The following is a 17,691-nucleotide window of genomic DNA, read 5'->3' on the forward strand; positions in this document are numbered from 1 at the left end:
TCTTTAGAGAAAGAACCATGTGTTATTTTCATTTAAAAATTTTTTTTATTATTTACAATTTCAAACAATTTTTTTTTGGTAGAGATGGAGTCTTTATGTTGCCCAGGCTGGTCTCAAACTCCTGGCCTCAGTGATCCTTCTATCTCAGCCTTCGAAGTGTTGGGATTACAGGCGTGAGCCACTGCATCCGGCCAAGTATTATTTTTAATGAAATATTTTACGTATAGAAAAAAACTAGAGAATAATATAAAGAACACCTGTGTATCCACCAAACAGCTTAAGAAACAAACAATCCAACTTGCTACGCATCTTTCTTTCATAACATTTCCTTCCTTCTTCCACCAGGGTAACCATTATTTGACTGTGGTGTTTATTGTTCCTAAGCATTTTTACTACATATATTAAACATACAATGTTGTTTTGCATGTTTTAAAATTGTACATACATATTACCATTCTCTGTGCATCCTTCTGTAACTTGCTTTCCCCTCTTCAACATCACCTTTGTGATCTATCCAGGTTAATTCAGGTAATGAGATATAATACTTGAAGAAATGATTTTACCTTTTTCCTGTTTCTGGTCACTCTTGCTCTTGGGTCCTCTAGATTAAAATGTACTGGCTCCAGTGAGCAGGCTGAAAATTTCCTCTTTTTAGTTCTATGTGCCCCACTTCACTATACAAGGTTTAGTGGTGATAAATGGCTCCCTCCTCATATTCCCTAAGCAGAGGCTAGGGAGTTTAGGGGAAATCAAAGCAAAGATTTAACAGCCTTAAGGAGTTAAGTTGCAGAGCTCTTCATCTAAGAAGATGGGTTTAGCGCAAATGGTTCAAAGATAGGTAGTGAGCCAAATGCCATTAGGAGTCCCTTTAATCCAGGGGATCTTTCCAAAGTGTCATAATTTCCTGTTTTCAAGAGGATGACAGAAGCGCTGGGTGACTCATGCCTGTAATTTCAGCAATTTGGGAGGCTGAGGCGGGTGTACTACCTGAGGTCAGGAGTTCATGACCAGCCTGGCCAACATGGCAAAACCCGCCTACTAAAAATACAAAAATTAGCCTGGCGTGGTGGTGTGTACCTGTAGTCCCAGCTACTCAGGAGGCTGAGGTGGGAGGATTGCTTGAACCCAGGAGGCAGAGGTTGCAGTGAGCCAAGATCATGCCACTGCGCTCCAGCCTGGGTGACACAGCAAAACTCTGTCTCCAAAAAGAATTCTCTTAACAATTATGTTCTTTTCTGCAACTATAATTACCACTAATCAGACTTATGATTAAGAGGATTCACTTTTATACCTTAAACTATCCATTTTCATTTCTTCCTTGGCTATATTATATCTTCAAGTAGAGTTTTCCAGAGGGTTCATGGGTGACCCATGTCCTGAGTCCTGGAATATTTCTGATGCTTTTACATAGCAACCATAACTGACTAAAGGATTCTTTTTTGTTTTCTTTCCTTGTAGGAATGAAATATGGAAGGTTATAAGATTCTTAGGTCACAACTGTTTCCCCCCTAAATTCTCTAAATGTTGTTTCACTGTCTTCTGGCCTTAAATGTTACCACAGGAAAGTCTGAGGCCAGGCTGGGCATGGTGGCTCATGTTTGTAATTCCAGCCCTTTGGGAGGCTGAGGCGGGCAGATCACTTGAGGTCAGAGTTCAAGACCAGCCTGGTCCAATGTGGCGAAACCCCATCTCTACTAAAAGTATAAAAATTAACTGGGCCTGGTGGTGGGCGCCTGTAATCCCAGCTACTTGGGAGGCTGAGGAAGAACTGCTTGAACCTGTGAGGCAGAGGTTGCAGTGAGCTGAAATTGCACCACTGTACTCCAGCCTGGGTGACAGAGTGAGACTTTGTCTTAAAAAAAAAAAAAAAAAAGAAAAAAGAAATGTCTGAGGCCAGCCTGATTTTCTTCCTTCTATGTGCCTTGATGTTTTTTCTTTCAGTTTTGCATGCCTTGGTATTTTGAAAAGAGGATGTTTGTCATTTTTCCTTTGGTTCACCCATGGTCCCATTCCTTATACTCCTTATGTTGAATCTTGGTGTTCTCTTTGGATTTTATCTAAATGTCATTGTATCTGGAAGATATTCTGTAGTCTGTGCATAGGTATGTGGAGGTTATTTCGTTTTATTATAGAAAAAGCTTCCTTCTGTGGTTTTGTTTTTTCAATTTTGTGAGCTTCAAGGAATGAAACACTCATCCACAATTTTTTTTCTGTATTTATAACATTGGTACCAACTTAAAAAAAACTATTAATTTTCTCCCCCCCCGTAATCATGCACAGTATTTTTTCTAGAAGCAGGAGGGATCTCTTAACAGATATTTAGCCAATTATAGTAGAGGGGTTAAATCAGAGATCTCTATTTTTCACTCAGTAAATGCTTATAAGATATCTAATATGTAAAAAGTTCAGTATTAAGGAGTGAGGGGATACAAGAACATATAAAACTATTTCTATACTCAAGGAATTTTTTTTTTTTTTTTGAGACGGAGTTTCGCTCTTGTTACCCAGGCTGGAGTGCAATGGCGCCATCTCGGCTCACCGCAACCTCCGCCTCCTGGTGGTTCAGGCAATTCTCCTGCCTCAGCCTCCTGAGTAGCTGGGATTACAGGCATGCACCACCATGCCCAGCTAATTTTTTGTATTTTTAGTAGAGACGGGGTTTCACCATGTTGACCAGGATGGTCTCGATCTCTTGACCTCGTGATCCACCCGCCTTGGCCTCCCAAAGTGCTGGGATTACAGGCTTGAGCCACCGCGCCCGGCTACTCAAGGAATTTATAGTCTAGCTGAAGAGAGAAGAAAGATGCAGCAAGTGCCACAGTACCACATGAGCATGAATCAAGTGTTAAGGGTGAACAGGGAGCACAGAGGTGGGGGAAATAATTTCTGGCTATGACTTTTTTTATTTAATTTTTTTTTTTTTTTGAGGTGGAGTTTCACTCTTGTTGCCCAGGCTGGAGTGCAGTGGCATGATCTTGGCTCATGGCAACCTCTGCCTTCCAGGTTCAAGCGATTCTCCTGCCTCAGCCTCCCAAGTAGCTGGGATTATAGGCATGCGCTACCACGCCTGGCTAATTTTTTTATATTTTTAGTAGAGATGGGGTTTCTCTGTGTTAGTCAGGCTGGTCTTGAACTCCTGACCTCAGGTAATCCGCCTGCCTTGGCCTCCCAAAGTGCTGGGATTACAGGCAATAGCCACTGCGCTCGGCCATTTTTTTTTTTTTTTTTTGAGACAGAGTCTTGCTCTGTCACCCAGTCTGGAGTGCAGTGGTGTGATCTCGGCTCATTGCAACCTCTGCCTCCCAGGTTCACGTGGTTTTCCTGCATCAGCCTCCTGAGTAGCCGGGTTTATAGATGTGTGCCACTACACACAGCTAATTTTTGTATTTTTAGTAGAGATGGCATTTCATCATGTTGGCCAGGGTGGTCTCGAACTCCTGACCTCAGGTGATTGGCTCGCCTCCCAAAGTGCTGGGATTACAGGCATGAGCCACCATGCCTGGCTGGCTATGACAATTTAAGAAAGCTGCAAGGAAGAGTTGGAAAATGCACTGGATCTTGCAAGATGGATAGGATATTTACAGGAAAGAGCTCCAAAGAGAGACAATTCAGGCAGGGTGAATGTTAGAAATAAAGGGAAGCAGAAATGTAAGGAACCCAGTGGGTAGGGCAGTCAGTTGAGTGTAGCTCACTCAGGGTAATGATAAGAAGTAGTAATTTCTTATCTGGTGCTGAGGGCTACACTTCCTAACTGCAAAACACATGGAAAACCTAGGTGAGAACCTGGCTTTCTAGCCTGCCAGCATGTGAAGCAGCTACCCTAGACTGCTGCTTGGGTCATGCACCTTGGATTGGGGGAAATGCAGGAGAGGTTAATTGGGACCAGGGGACCAAAGATGCAGAAAACAGGGCTGACACTCAAGCCTTGACAATGAAGTGTTCACTACACTGTGGATTCCAGAGCATCAGCTGTCATATAAAATGCCAGAACATGAGAAAGATGGGCAGGAGCTTTCTCTGAATAGTCTCACCTACACCTTCTCCAAGGTGGTCCTATTAACATCCCTCAAGCCCTGAAGACCTTGGGCAGGTGTCCAGAAAGCCTTGGCAAGCTTTCAAGCCTCAGCAGCCCACCACTGCTGGCAGACACAAGCACACAAAGAATATGAAAAACTCCCTTCTAAACAATTTTATGCTTTTACTTTGCTACTTAGCCAAGACAGAATAGCAGCAGGGTAATCAAGTCTCACTTAACTGCAATTTAATTACCTTTCCCAAGTTTGCCATAATGAAAACTAAGTGACCCCAAAATAATGGGAAAAAGTTCATATGGGATGTAGGATGTCTGATCTTATCAGCAGGAGCTAATTCGCAGGATTGGGTAATCTCTAATGGCCTTCCTACTCACTAGTCTTATGTGGGCTGCCTATAGCTTTACCTCAACTTTTTTATTTAAAAAAGAAGTAGCCAGCCTAGGCAACATAGTGAGACTCTGTCTCTAAACAAACAAACAAACAAACAAAAACTAGCCGTGTAGTGGCACATGCTTGTAGTCCCAGCTACTAGGGAAGCTGAGGTGGGAAGACCACTTGAGCCCAGGAGGCCAAGGCTGCAGTGAGCCATGATTGCACCACTGCACTCTAGCCTGGGTGACAGAATAAGAACTTGTCTCAGCCGGGCGCGGTGGCTCAAGCCTGTAATCCCAGCACTTTGGGAGGCCGAGGTGGGTGGATCACGAGGTCAAGAGATCGAGACCATCCTGGTCAACATGGTGAAACCCCGTCTCTACTAAAAATACAAAAAATTAGCTGGGATGGTGGCACGTGCCTGTAATCCCAGCTACTCAGGAGGCTGAGGCAGGAGAATTGCCTGAACCCAGGAGGCGGAGGTTGCAGTGAGCCGAGATGGCGCCATTGCACTCCAGCCTGGGTAAAAAGAGCAAAACTCCGTCTCAAAAAAAAAAAAAAAAAAAAAAAAAAAAAAAAAAAAAAAAAAAAGAACTTGTCTCCTCCAAAACAGCAAATGACCATGAGATATGCCAGGCCTTTTCTCTGAACTTTTCTCACATAGGAAGCTGTAGTGTCTTAGGGAGCCATGGTTTCCTCACCAAGTCTTTTCATGTCAATTAGGACACAAACACTGACGCTGGCAATTTTTTTTTTTTTTTAAGAGACAGGGTTTTGCATGTTGCCCAGACTGTCTTGAACTCCTGAGCTCAGGCAATCTGCCCGCCTCAGCCTCCCAAAATCTTGGGATTACAGGTTACAGGTGTGACCCACTGTGCCCAGCCCTAACATTGGACTTTAATGTGGTGTTAGAGAGCTGCTCCTTTGTCTGCTCACCCACAGAAGGCAGGAAAAGGTTGAAAATTAAAGCATACGGGAAAGTTATGCCATTGTCTTCCTTGGAATGTCTAAGAAAATGGAAGCTACAAAGCCTCATGAGTTACTTGGAACCAGGTGATCAAACGGATGAAGGCAAGTGCAGTTCTGGTTTAAGAGAATGGTGATGTTTGCCAGTTTTATCCAAGAGTCTGGAAGAGGACATGGCATAGCAGGGGTGCAATGAGAAAAAAGTCTGTAATGCTACAATTTATTCATCCATAAAAATTTAGGAGTTCAGCTGGATGACTTCTTTTCAGGGACCACAGGCACGTACCACCATGCCCGGCTAATTTTTTTGTATTTTTAGTAGAGATGGGGTTTCACCATGTTGGCCAGGATGGTCTTGATCTCTTGACCTCATGATCCGCCTGCCTCGGCCTCCCAAAGCGCTGGGATTACAGGTGTGAGCCACCGTGCCCAGCCAGCTGGATGACTTCTAAGGCCTCATCCCACAATAGCATTCTAGACTCAGTGTTGGAGCCAGACCATGAGAAATCATGAAGTTCCAATGTCTTCTAAAGGTAAGGGGGAACTTTCAAAAGGTCTTTAATAGAACAAAGATCTGATCAGAGATATTCTTCAGAAAGACAATGTTGGCAACATGCCATCTTTGTCAAATGAGATAAAGTAGTAATATAATAACAATAACAATAATAAATAAAAATAGCAACTAACTGCTAAATGCTTTATATGGCTGGGTGCAGTGGCTCATGCCTGTAATCCCAGCACTTTGGGAGGCCGAGGTGGGCAGATCACTTGAGGTCAGAAGTTTGAGACCAGTCTGGCTAACATGGTGAAACCCTGTCTCTACTAAAAGCAAAAATTAGCTGGGTGTGGGGATGTGTGCCTGTAATCCCGGCTACTAAGGAGGCCGAGGCAGAAGAACTGCTTAAACCCGGAAGGTGGAGGTGGCAGTGAGCCAAGATCACACCATTGCACTAGCCTGGGTGACAGAGTGAGACTCTGTCTTAAAAAAAAAGCTTTATATTTACTAACTAATTAATACTCCCAATAAACCTACAAGGTAGTTAAGTTTTACCATATTTTATAATGAGAAATCAGGCACAAAGAGGTAAGGACTTTTTTTTTTTTTTTTTAGATAGAGTCTTACTCTGTCACTCAGGCTGGAGTGCAGTGGCACGATCTCAGGTCACTGCAACCTCCACCTTCTGAGTTCAAGCAATTTTTCTGCCTCCTGAGTAGCTGGGACTACAGGTGTGCACCACCATGCCCAGCTAATTTGGCCAATTCTTTAAGAGGGTAATAAGTGACAGACCTAGGATTCAGTTAGGCAGTCTGACTCCAGAGCTCATGTTCTAAGAACAATGGGGGAAGGGTAAATGTAGAAGACAAAGAATGATGAAGACAGGAAAAATAAGTTAGAGAACACCAAAATGGTCAGGTGTAGTGGCTCATGCCTGTAATCTCAGCACTGTGGGAGGCTGAGGTGGGTGGGGAGGACTGCTTAAGCTCAGAAATTCAAGCCTGGGTAACATAGGCCTCAATCTGGCTTCTCAAAGATAAGTCTCAGTGCTCCCAAAGAACCCGGTCTCTACTAAAAAACAGTGGCACATGCCTGTAGTCCCAGCTACTCAGGAGGCTGAGATGAGTGGATCACCTGAGTCCAGGGGGTCGAGGCTGCAGTGAGCCATGATCGCACCACTGCACTCCAGCCTGGGGGACAAAGAGAGACCCCATCTCAAAGGAGAGAGATAGATAGAGAGAGAATATCACAAGAATGATGTGGGAAAGAGACAAAGACTTTATATCTCTGGGTCTGACCTCTCCTCTTAAGCTCTAACCACAAACTGAACACCAGACATCTCCACAAACCTGATGTCCTACAGGCACTTCCAACCTCTTGTGATCTACACAGACCTTGTCTCACACAAATCTGCCCCTCCTTCCTCATCTCAGTGAGTGTATCACCATCCACTTTTTCCCTAACTGGACACCTGGGCTTCACTTGTCAACTGTCCTCTCCCTTACCTCATATGTCCCCTCCTTGTTCATTCCTTGTCAGTCTCCTTAGATTCCTTTTCTTATGTCTAAAATTGCTTGTGGTTGGTTGTTCCCATTTCCCAAGGTTTTGTTTTAGTTTCTTTTTTTTTCATATCACACACTCTCCCTGCCTGGGTGATTTCATCTACTCTACTCCCAAGGCTTCAGTTATCACTTTTTTTTTTTTTGAGACAGAGTCTCACTCTGTTACCCAGGCTGGAGTGCAGTGGTGTAATGTTGGCTTACTGCAACCTCCACCTCCAAGGTTCAAGCAAACCTCCTGCCTCAGCCTCCAGAATAGCTGGGATTACAGGTGCGTGCCACCTGGCTAATTTTTGTATTTTTGGTAGAGATGGGGTTTGGCCTTGTTGCCCAGGCTGGTCTCGAACTCCTGGGCTTATCCGCCCACCTCAGCCTCCCAAAGTGCTGGAATTACAGGCATGAACCATCACACTCAGCCTCCAGTTATCACTTCTGTGCCCACCACTTCCAAACTTGTACCTCAAGCACAAGCTTCTTTCCTATGTTCCAGCCCTGTAGAGCAAGGCCTCCTGTACATCACCATGCATTCAACTTGTCCCAGATGGAACTCATAATCTCCTCACCTCCCACTCTGCCAATCTTGCTCTTCCTCTACTAAAAATGCTTTGAAGGCATTTTTCCATTATCTTTGCCTCAAGTGGATACATGAGGAAACATACCCTTCCTCCACAGTGACTGAGTTCATGAGAAGGCAATTGGTAATCGTCACTCTGTCTTTTATGAGACAGGATGAACCGATGATTGAGCGCTTAATGGATGACTTCTCTCCAATCTGTGTATCTGGCCCGATGAGGCTATCAACTCCAACCTGTAAAAGGCAAAATATAAAACCCTGTCCATCCATCTCAACCAACTGCAAACCACCCTCCAGATCCCTCAAGGTGGGGTCTAATGGGATCTTTCCTATAAACATACATAAGCAAGAGGGACCATCATCAGTATTTCTCAGGGCCACAAGGTCACATAACACCTCTGAGATCACCTCAAACCTAATTGAAGCATGGGCCTTCCTCCCTTGCCAAGAAAACAAAACAAAACAAACAACAGACACATATACACATTCATGCACTTCTGTGTACAGATGTGCTCTCTTAAAGAGAGTGCTCAAATCTGAGTTAGAAGGGGAACAGATGGAGAGCTCCTGTGTCTGAGTCTCCTGTGTCTGACCTTGTAATGGACACTTCCTTACAAGGTCAATACTTGCCCAGGCAGTCTTGTTGAGTGAGATTTTATTGTCAAAACCCGCTGTGATTTCCCCAGGGCTAATAAGGTTCAGGACTTGAAGGCTGCAATCTGGCTTCTCAAGGAAAAGTATCAATGCTCCCAAAGAACATCCCATGCCTGCCCTGCCCACACTAGCACTTACCAGGTGTTTGCTGACAATCTGGGCTGACGAGTGGACTGGTGGTTCTTCTGGACAGAGAGCAGACAGCAATTTGGGCACCTTGAGGATAGAGATTTGTTTACTAAAGATCTGAAAACATCTAGGTAGAACCCAATGTCTAATCAGAGATACGGGGAGTTCTTAGCCAGAGCTGCCTGTCTAAGTGAGGGAGAGCAGGAGGCTGCTTCATTCCCCCTAGGACCAGGATTATTTATGCAGCAGCTTCCAGAAGCTTCTCTTGAGGATAGAGATTTGTTCACTAAAGATCTGAAAACACCTTAGGTAGAACCCAATGTCTAATCAGAGATATGGGGAGTTCTCAGCCATAGCTTCCTGTCTGAGTGAGGGAGAGCAGGAGGCTGCTTCATTTCCCCTAGGACCAGGATTATTTATGCAGCAGCTTCTAGATTGCCTTATTCTCAGTCTCTTCACTGTGAATGCTCTTCCTTGAAAGTAATGCCATGTCCTTTGGCTGGGAGGCAGTGAGACAAATCTCTGAGATACCCACATAGCACTTCTTGGGAAAGGAGGACTTACAGGGCAAGGAATACCCTGAATCTTGATCATAGGCATCCTGGGTTCCTGGTCACCTCTTGGACCACTGTGACCATGCATGAGGTGACGAGGAGATCAATTTTGGACAAATTCCAAAACAAGGACAGATCCTGAGAAGGCATCCATCCATCAGCCAAAAGAAAACATGAAGGGGAAGTTCACTGTTCCCTCTTCAGTGTGAGAAACCTGAAAAGGCTAGAGGTATGGGGATCTTTGGGTACCAGTCCATTAGGAAGGCACAGGTAGTGTGCCTTTCTGTGATTCTCCAGCACAGGCAGAATACTGGTTAGAGGACTATGTGTGGCAGCCACACTAGCTGATGGAGGCCATGTCAGCACAGCTACACCGGAATGTGAAGGCTAATCCCCAGCCGCCAGCCCTGTGATCTTTTCTTCCACGCTCCACCCAAGGCCTTTTGGGCCTGTCTGCTGCATAGCCCCTGCTGGCACTTCAGAGGATACTCTTCCCAGCATGCTCATGAGAGCAGATCCCCTTTTTCATAATGTGGACATAGCAGTGCACCTGTGATCTGGACAAGTCTTCCCACTCAGGTCATCCATGAACACCTTTCCAGACCAGTCTGAAAGACTCTAGTCACAGGTAAATGTGAGACTAGCTATGATTTCTCATAAGCTCTCTGGCTTGGGATTCCCTTGGATCTGTAGCCAATCCAGGGTGAGGCCCGCCTGAGGTTTCACTGGGTGTGGGTCCTACAGATTCCTGAGCCAGGTTTTCTTCAGAGACTCAATTCTGATTTTCTTTTTCGAAACAGAGTCTCACTCTGTTGCCCAGGCTGGAGTGCAGTGGTACAATCTGGGCTCACTGCAACCTCTGCCTCCCAGGTTCAAGCGATTCTCCTGCCTCAGCCACCCAAGAAGCTGGGATTACAGTTATGTGCCACCATGCTCTGCTAATTTTTGTATTTTTTTTCTTTTTTGTCAGCAAGGGGCTTTATAATTTTTGTATTTTTAGCAGAGATGGGGTTTTGCCATGTTGGCCAGGCTGGTCCCAAACTCCTGACCTCTGGTGATCCACCTGCCTTGGCCTCCCAAAGTCCTGCAATTACAGGTATGAGCCACCGCGCCTGCCCTCAATTCCAATTTTCAACAATTTCTTTTGTATTACTATGCACCCCACTGCCACCCTGGTCTGTATCAGCAATTATATTTTCATAGGATTCTACCAGAAGCAATGTCAATAACTAAACTTTTCATTATCTTACCTCTGTTATCCTTGAATGCCAACCCAATGTAGTTCCCTCTATTATTTATCTTTTCCTATTGTCTTAAAAAAATTTTTTTTGAGGCGGAGTCTTACTCTCTTGCTTAGGCTTAGTCTGGAGCGTGGTGGTGTGATCTCAGCTCACTGCAACCTCTGTATTCTGGGCTCAGGTGATCCTCCCACCTCAGCCTTCCAAGTAGTTGGGACTACAGCCATACGCCACCATACCTGGCTAATTTTTGTAGTGTTTTTTGTAGAGACAGGATTTCGCCATGTTGTCCAGGCTGATCTCGAACTCCTGGGCTCAAGAGATCCACCGGCCTCGACCTCCCAAAGTGCTGGGATTACACGTATAAGCCACTGTGCCCGGAGTCTTTTCTTATTCTCATCTAAACTCTCTACCGCTCTGCATTTCCTTTTCCTGTCTCATTATCCCTCCCTCCCAAAACCTTCCTCCTGGGCTCACTATACAATACAGAGTTCCTCTACACCTTTAGCCTCTTTACTGTCCCCCTCTCCACCTAATGCCTTCATTAAGGCCTGGCTTATCTTTTGAGGACACTGCTTCTCACAATGGAAACTATTTGTTCTCCATTGCTCACAAACTTCAAGGTTAAAAGAAGGGGCTAGCAAGGGACTCCTCATTAATGCTGTTTGCAGACAATCCTCTCTCATAGACATTTCTTTCCTGAGGCTTTGCCATCTGGCCACTGTATACTCTGCTCTTTCACCTTTTCAGGGAAGCCTCCTCTGTATGCCTCTGTTTACTTCATGAGAGTAATGATTAGAGTATTTACCTGCTTGTTTTGAAGTAAGTACTGGAGATATCCCCATGCTGCACAGAACAGGAGAAGCTGCTGACCCAGAGGCCAGAAGTTAGCCTTCCTGAAGATCTTAGCCTTTCCCTGGAGCCACAGAGGCCCTGACTATGGACCAGGCCCCCAGCTTCCCAACTGGCTGCACCTGAGTACCCTAGCAGTCTCCCTTGACATGCCAGGTCTTGCTCAACCTGGGGAATGACAAGGAATCTTAACAAGTTACTGTGTACCTAATGAAGAAACAGACACATGTCTCAGCCTATTTCTAGGACAGGAGCCCCATGATTTTCTTTCTAAACTCATACTCTCACCTGTCTGTTTGCTTCCATGTAGAGTCCCAGTGTGCTCACTCGAGAGCAGAGCCCCTCTTTCATGATGTGGACATAGCAGCGCACCTGCGATCTGGACAAGTCCTCCCACCTGTCTCCTCGACAAGCATTCCAGCAGGCATCATAGGGAGCCAGGTTCAGTGTATTGGCTTCTTTTATAAAACTGTAAATATCTTCAGAACAAACATCCAGACCAAGGAAATAAATGAGAACGAGATAACAGAATCGATATATACTCAGTCAAGTTTTTTTTTTTTTTTTTTTTTTTTTTTAAAGAGACAAGGTCTTGCTATGTTGTCCAGGTTAGTCTTAAACTCTCAGACTCAAGCGATCCTCCCACCTCAGCCTCCCGAGCAACTAGGACGACAGGTGTGCACCACCATGCCTGGCTCTGAGTTAAGTTTTGAAAGATGTTACAGCTCACAATCTCCCCATGGAATTCACCCATAACATGAACCCTGCGGAAATCCCACTAAGATCTGTAAGAGAAAGTCAAACTAAAAGAGGCAATGTACTTCCCTGAAACATCATATGAAATAAAAATGCTTAAAAAGAGGTCCTAAAAGCATGTTTGACCAGTAATCAAGACCTCTAGGGAAAATAAAACAGATGGCCCTTGTAAATCATGAAATAACACAAGCAAGTGTCCAGGCTTTAGTGACAGCTGGATTGACTTTGTGCTACTAGTCTCTATTACCATACCTGGTAGCTGTGCTATGACAGAAAGAGCACAGAACTTGGAGCCTGGAGTACCAGGGCTCTAGTTTTTCAGCTCTCCCAATGACCCTTTGAGATCTTTCACTTTCTGATAAAAAAAAAAAAAAATGGGGCTCAGAGGACTGAGTTACCTGCCTATCACAATGCTAGTAAGAGGCAGAGTCAGATTTCAAATCCAGAAGTGTCTGATGCCCAGTTCTATATCAGACAGTTCTAATCATCATGCTGCACTGTCAGTTTATTCATCTGACAAAAACTTTTTCAGAACATCTACTAGGAGCCCACGCCTGGGCCAGGGATTAGGGATATGACAGCAAACAAGACAGATCTCATCTTCAGATCCTGGAATGGAGACAGCTGGTTGGCCTGTGGCTGGACTGCAATTGTACATGCTTTTACCTTCCTTCCCTTGATAAAAGAGGCTGAGTTTAATTAGGAACAGGGCTGCCCAGAGCCTAGAGAACAGGGGAATAAGTAGCAGGTGGAGTTTAAAGGCAAAATGGTCTAGTGAGGAACACAGCTAAACCAGAGCTATGAATCAGAGAATGGGGCTGGAGGCATGATTAGCCTGTCACTGAGAGCACAGTGACAGGATCTGCCTGAGCAAGCTTACGCAGGGCTCAGGGAGTTGGCACACCTGTCTTGCCTTGTAAACTAGACAACAGTCTGCTGCCTTGAGACAGGCATCTTGGGCTGGGCTAAGCTGCCCAACCACTCTTTCCAAAGGTGCTGCTACCCTTGCACCTCTTCCAGAACCAACCCAAGCACTGACCTAAGGACTTCAGCTCCTTTTTCTTTAGATCCTCCTCTTTTTCTTCTTGTCCCTGTTGTGAGGAAGCTGAGGAAAACTGTTTTCTCACTAGATACGGAATCAGTTCACTCCGGATTGACGTGATTGACCTAGGAAGAAAGAATGGCCAAATATGAGAAATCTGTCTGGAACCTACCGGGATCAAAAGCTCTGTGCATACAAGGAAAAGCCAAATCCTTTCCCGTCATAGCACCTTGAGATTGTCAGAAATCAAATGTGGCATGGACTTGGCAGTTTGGAGAAGCAGAGTGCTTCCTGGTGGGTACTGAGACAGGACGTTGGGTCTGAGTGACCTGGAATCTGTACCAGGAAGAAGGGACTCAATCTTTAGTACACTGTATATTTTTTTATTCATGTTTTTATTTATACTTAGCAATGGAAAGCAGAGAGGTGAGAGACTAGCACATGTTTTTCAGTGTTCTCTCACACTGTGACCTTATTAGAATTTTATATCACGAATTAATTTATATATCATTTACTACATATATGCCAGTTGCTGTGGTAGGCCTTGGAAATATATTGTTTCTGACCGTAAGGAATTCATGATCCAATGGACAGTAGCCTGTAAGAGTTTAAGAGGAAATGTAGAAGGAGGTGAAGCTAATCAGGTAGGCAAGGGGGCCAGATCATGAAAGCTTTTTTTTTTTTCAATAAAAATTTTTAATTTCTTTTTTTTACAAAGACAGGGTTTCACCATGTTGGTTAGGCTGGTCTTGAACTCCCAACCTCAGGTGATCCACCCGCCTTGACCTCCAAAGTGCTTGGATTACAGGCGTGAGCCACCACGCCCCACCATGAAAGCTTTTTGTGGTGAAACAGGAGTAACAGTGAGAAAATTTGCAATAACAGTGAGAAAATTATGACAGTGAAAGAGATCTGACCTAATCAACTCCATCTTGCTGTAACCTTCAAACTGCCCTTGGTCATTCTCGGGTATAGGCTGAGCTAACTTTGGGAGAAATTTTTTCTTTTTTTCTGAGACAGGGTCTCACTCTGTTGTCTAGGCTGGAGTGCAGTGGTGTGATCTTGGCTCACTGCAACCTGTGCCTCCCAGGTTCAAGCAATTCTTCCACCTCAGCCTCCCGAGTAGCTGTGAAACTGGGATTACAGGTAGAAGAGCCACCACGCCCGGCTAATTTTTTTTTTTTTTTGAGACAGAGTCTTACTCTATCGTCCAGGCTCGCGTGCAGTGGCATGATCTAAGCCCACTGCAACCTCTGCCTCCTGGGTTCAACCTCTGCCTCTTGTGCTCCAGCCTCCCAAGTAGCTGGGACTATAGGCGCATGCTACAAGGACTAGGTATTTTTTTTGGTCGAGGTGGGGTTTTGCCATGTTGGCCAGGCTGGTCTCAAACTCCTGGTTTCAAGTGATCTGCTTGCTTCAGCCTTCTGAAGCACTGGGATCACAGACATGAGCCACTGTGCCCAGCTTTTTTGTTTTGTTTTTGAGACAGAGTTTTGCTCTTGTTGCCCAGGTTGGAGTGTAACAGTGTGATCTCGGCTCACTGCAACCTCTGCCTGCCAGGTTCAAGCGATTCTCCTACCTCAACCTCCCAAGTAGCTGGGATTACAGGCATGTGCCACCACATCGGCTATTTTTTTGTATTTTTAGTAGAGATGGGGTTTCTTTATGTTGGTCAGGCTGGTCTTGAACTCCTGACCTCAGGTGATCTGCCCATCTTGGCCTCCCAAAGTGCTGAGATTACAGGCATGAGCCACCATGCCCAGCTCTTTTGTTTTTTTTTTTCCCAGTGGAGTTTCACTCTGTCGCCCATGCTGGAGTGCAGTGGCACAATCTCGACTCACTGCAACTTTTGCCTCCTGGGTTCAGGCAATTCTCCTGCCTCAGCTTCCCGAGTAGCTGGGATTACAGGCATGTGCCACCATGCCCGGCTAATTTTTGTATTTTTAGTAGAGACAGAGTTTCACCATATTGGCCAGGATGGTCTTGAATTCCTCACCTTAGGTGATTTGCCCACCTTGGCCTCCCAAAATGCTGGGATTACAGGTTGGGCCACTGTGCCCGGCCCCAGCTTTTTTTTTTTTTTTTTATTGAGACAGAGTCTTGCTCTGTCACCCAGGCTGGAGTATGGTGGTGTGATCTTGGCTTACTGCAACCTCCACCTCCCAGTTCACGCGATTCTCCTGCCTCAGGCACCTGCCGCCATGCCTGGCTAATTTTTGTATTTTTAGTAGAGATGGTGTCTTGCCATTTCAAACTCCTGACCTCAGGTATCTGCCCACTGTGGCCTCCCAAAGTGCTAGAATTACAGATGTGAGCTACCCTGCGTGGCCGGAAATTTATTACGGTTTATAGTTTAAATGATAATAGTTCTTTTCAAAATGAAAACACCTTCATAAAACTAATTAAAAAGGTACAAGTTTAGGATTACAAGAGGGGCCTGAGTTCTCATATTACCAGTCATTGTTCCAGAGATCATAAGATTTGCAACTTCCCTAGTTATTCCTGTAAATAACATCACTACTGTAGAACCTAAGATTGGTTTTTTAAGATGTCTTTTCTGAGTTTTGCATTTCTGATGACTGGATGATTCCACTGGGACCAGTGACTCCTCTGTGGCCCCCACCCAGAACTGGACTCAGCAGAGGACTGTTTTCCACACCGCTATGATTACATCCCCAACCAATCAGCAGCACCTATTCCCTAGACCTTTGCCCACCAAACTATCCTTGAAAAACCCTAGCCTCAGAATTTTTGGGGAGGCTGATTTGAGTAATAATAAAATTCTGGTTTCCCATTTAGCTGCCTCTATGTATATTAAGCTCCTTATTGCAATTCTCCCATCTTGATAAATTGTCTATCTCAGCAGCAGGTAATATTAACCCACTGAGGAGTTACAGTGGCAGTCTAGAAAGTCTGGACTGAGAAGCCAGTGGTAATTTTTTCTTTTTAGATGGGGTCTTGCTTTGCTGCCCAGGCAGGAGTATAGCGGTGCAATCACAACTCACTGCAGTCTTGACTACCTGGGCTCATGTGATCCTTCTGCCTTGGCTTCCCAAGTAGCTGGGACCACAGGTACATGCCACCATGCCCAGCTAATTTTTTTATTATTTGTAGAGACAAAGTCTTACTATTTTGCCCAGGCTGGTCTTGAACTCCTGGACTCAAGCAGTCCTCCTACCTCAGCCTTCCAAATTGCTGGGATTACAGGTGTAAGCCACCACAAGTCGCCAACAGCGATAGTTTTTAAGCAAGAAAGTGACACTATCGTTTTATCTGTTAGTAAGGTAATTCTGGTAGCAGTGTGGAAGAAAGCCTGGAATAAGGAAACTGAAGGAAGGGAGACCAGTTACAATATTCTAAGAGATGAGATAATCAGGCCTGAGAGAGGGGTTAAAGTATTGGCAGCTCAATAAACCTGAATTGCTGCATACTTCCCACTACCTCTCCCAGCCCCCATTTAAAGAAACTCTGCATGCTAACACAGGACCACACAGATGGAGTGTAGGTAGGAAAGCAAGATAGAGGCAGAGACTGAGGAGGGTAAGGAAAATTATGAACCCCGGAGCTATACAGTTCATGGTTTTTGTAATTTTTAAAGGATCATGTCAAACATCTTTGAAAAATTCTGTGTTAAGCTGTGAGCTCTTGTATTGAATTTTAATGTGATTTTTCTCCTGATCCTTTGATGGAGATTGAAAAATTTCCATGTGAATACAAAGAATGAAACAACACTTACTCTTAGCTCTTTTTCACCCCTTCTAATGCTTCAAACGAGTGTGGGCGGCAAATGTTTCTCCTCCATTGAAAAACAAGTCAGTTCCCTTTGAAGAAGTGACAAAGTATGGACAGCTGGAGGATTTCAGGGCAATGATATTTATATTATGGACCAAACAGAACTGTCACTGCAAGAGGCAAGCAGACAAGCCTTGGCACATAGCCCCATCAGGCAGAGCCATTCAAGAGGGTCAGTGATTTGAAGAGGGGCTATGAAACAACTCTGCCAGGTCCCACCCACCTCTGCTGGAGCTAAGCATTAGGTCAATCCCCATAATGCAGTTGGCTTAGAAGAATAATGAAGGAAACAATTATTATTCCCCCTTCCTAGTTAAAGTGGAGGCAGCTCAGAGCTGTGCCAAGAAGTGATACAAAGCTACAGTGAACCATTGTGAACATCCTGGGCCTAAAGGTGATGAGCTAGATGCAGTGCCCTTGTCAACCTTACTTTCTCCTTTCCCTCTTGTACACAGCCTTCCTAGAAACACCTGTCTTAACTCAAGAAATCATAAGCTCTTCTCAAGCAATCACAAAGAAGAACAATAGACTTTACTACTAACTGTAAACAAACAATCCCATCAAATTAAAAAGATAAAATAATTGCTACGAATAGGGCAAAGGATATTCTTAATAAAGAAACAGATACAAATGTTCAAACAACATATAAAATATTTTTAAAGAAATAAAAAAT

General features: G+C 44.6%; 1 protein-coding gene across 2 annotated transcripts in view; it reads right to left on the reverse strand.

Moving 5' to 3' along the window:
- Nucleotides 1-17,691, reverse strand: part of EIF2B3 (eukaryotic translation initiation factor 2B subunit gamma) — a 126,197-nt gene that overhangs the window by 16,913 nt on the left and 91,593 nt on the right. For both annotated transcript variants that reach the window (XM_032247371.1, XM_032247370.1), the window contains 4 exons: nt 13,224-13,351; nt 11,717-11,907; nt 8,794-8,871; nt 8,087-8,235 (listed from right to left, as the gene is read on the reverse strand). In XM_032247371.1, coding sequence (XP_032103262.1) covers nt 8,087-8,235; nt 8,794-8,871; nt 11,717-11,907; nt 13,224-13,351 — 546 coding nt within the window. The remainder of the gene's footprint in view (nt 1-8,086; nt 8,236-8,793; nt 8,872-11,716; nt 11,908-13,223; nt 13,352-17,691) is intronic.

Source organism: Sapajus apella, unplaced genomic scaffold (assembly GCF_009761245.1).
Source record: "Sapajus apella isolate SASKATOON/1434 unplaced genomic scaffold, GSC_monkey_1.0 scaffold62, whole genome shotgun sequence".
NCBI lineage: Eukaryota > Metazoa > Chordata > Mammalia > Primates > Cebidae > Sapajus > Sapajus apella.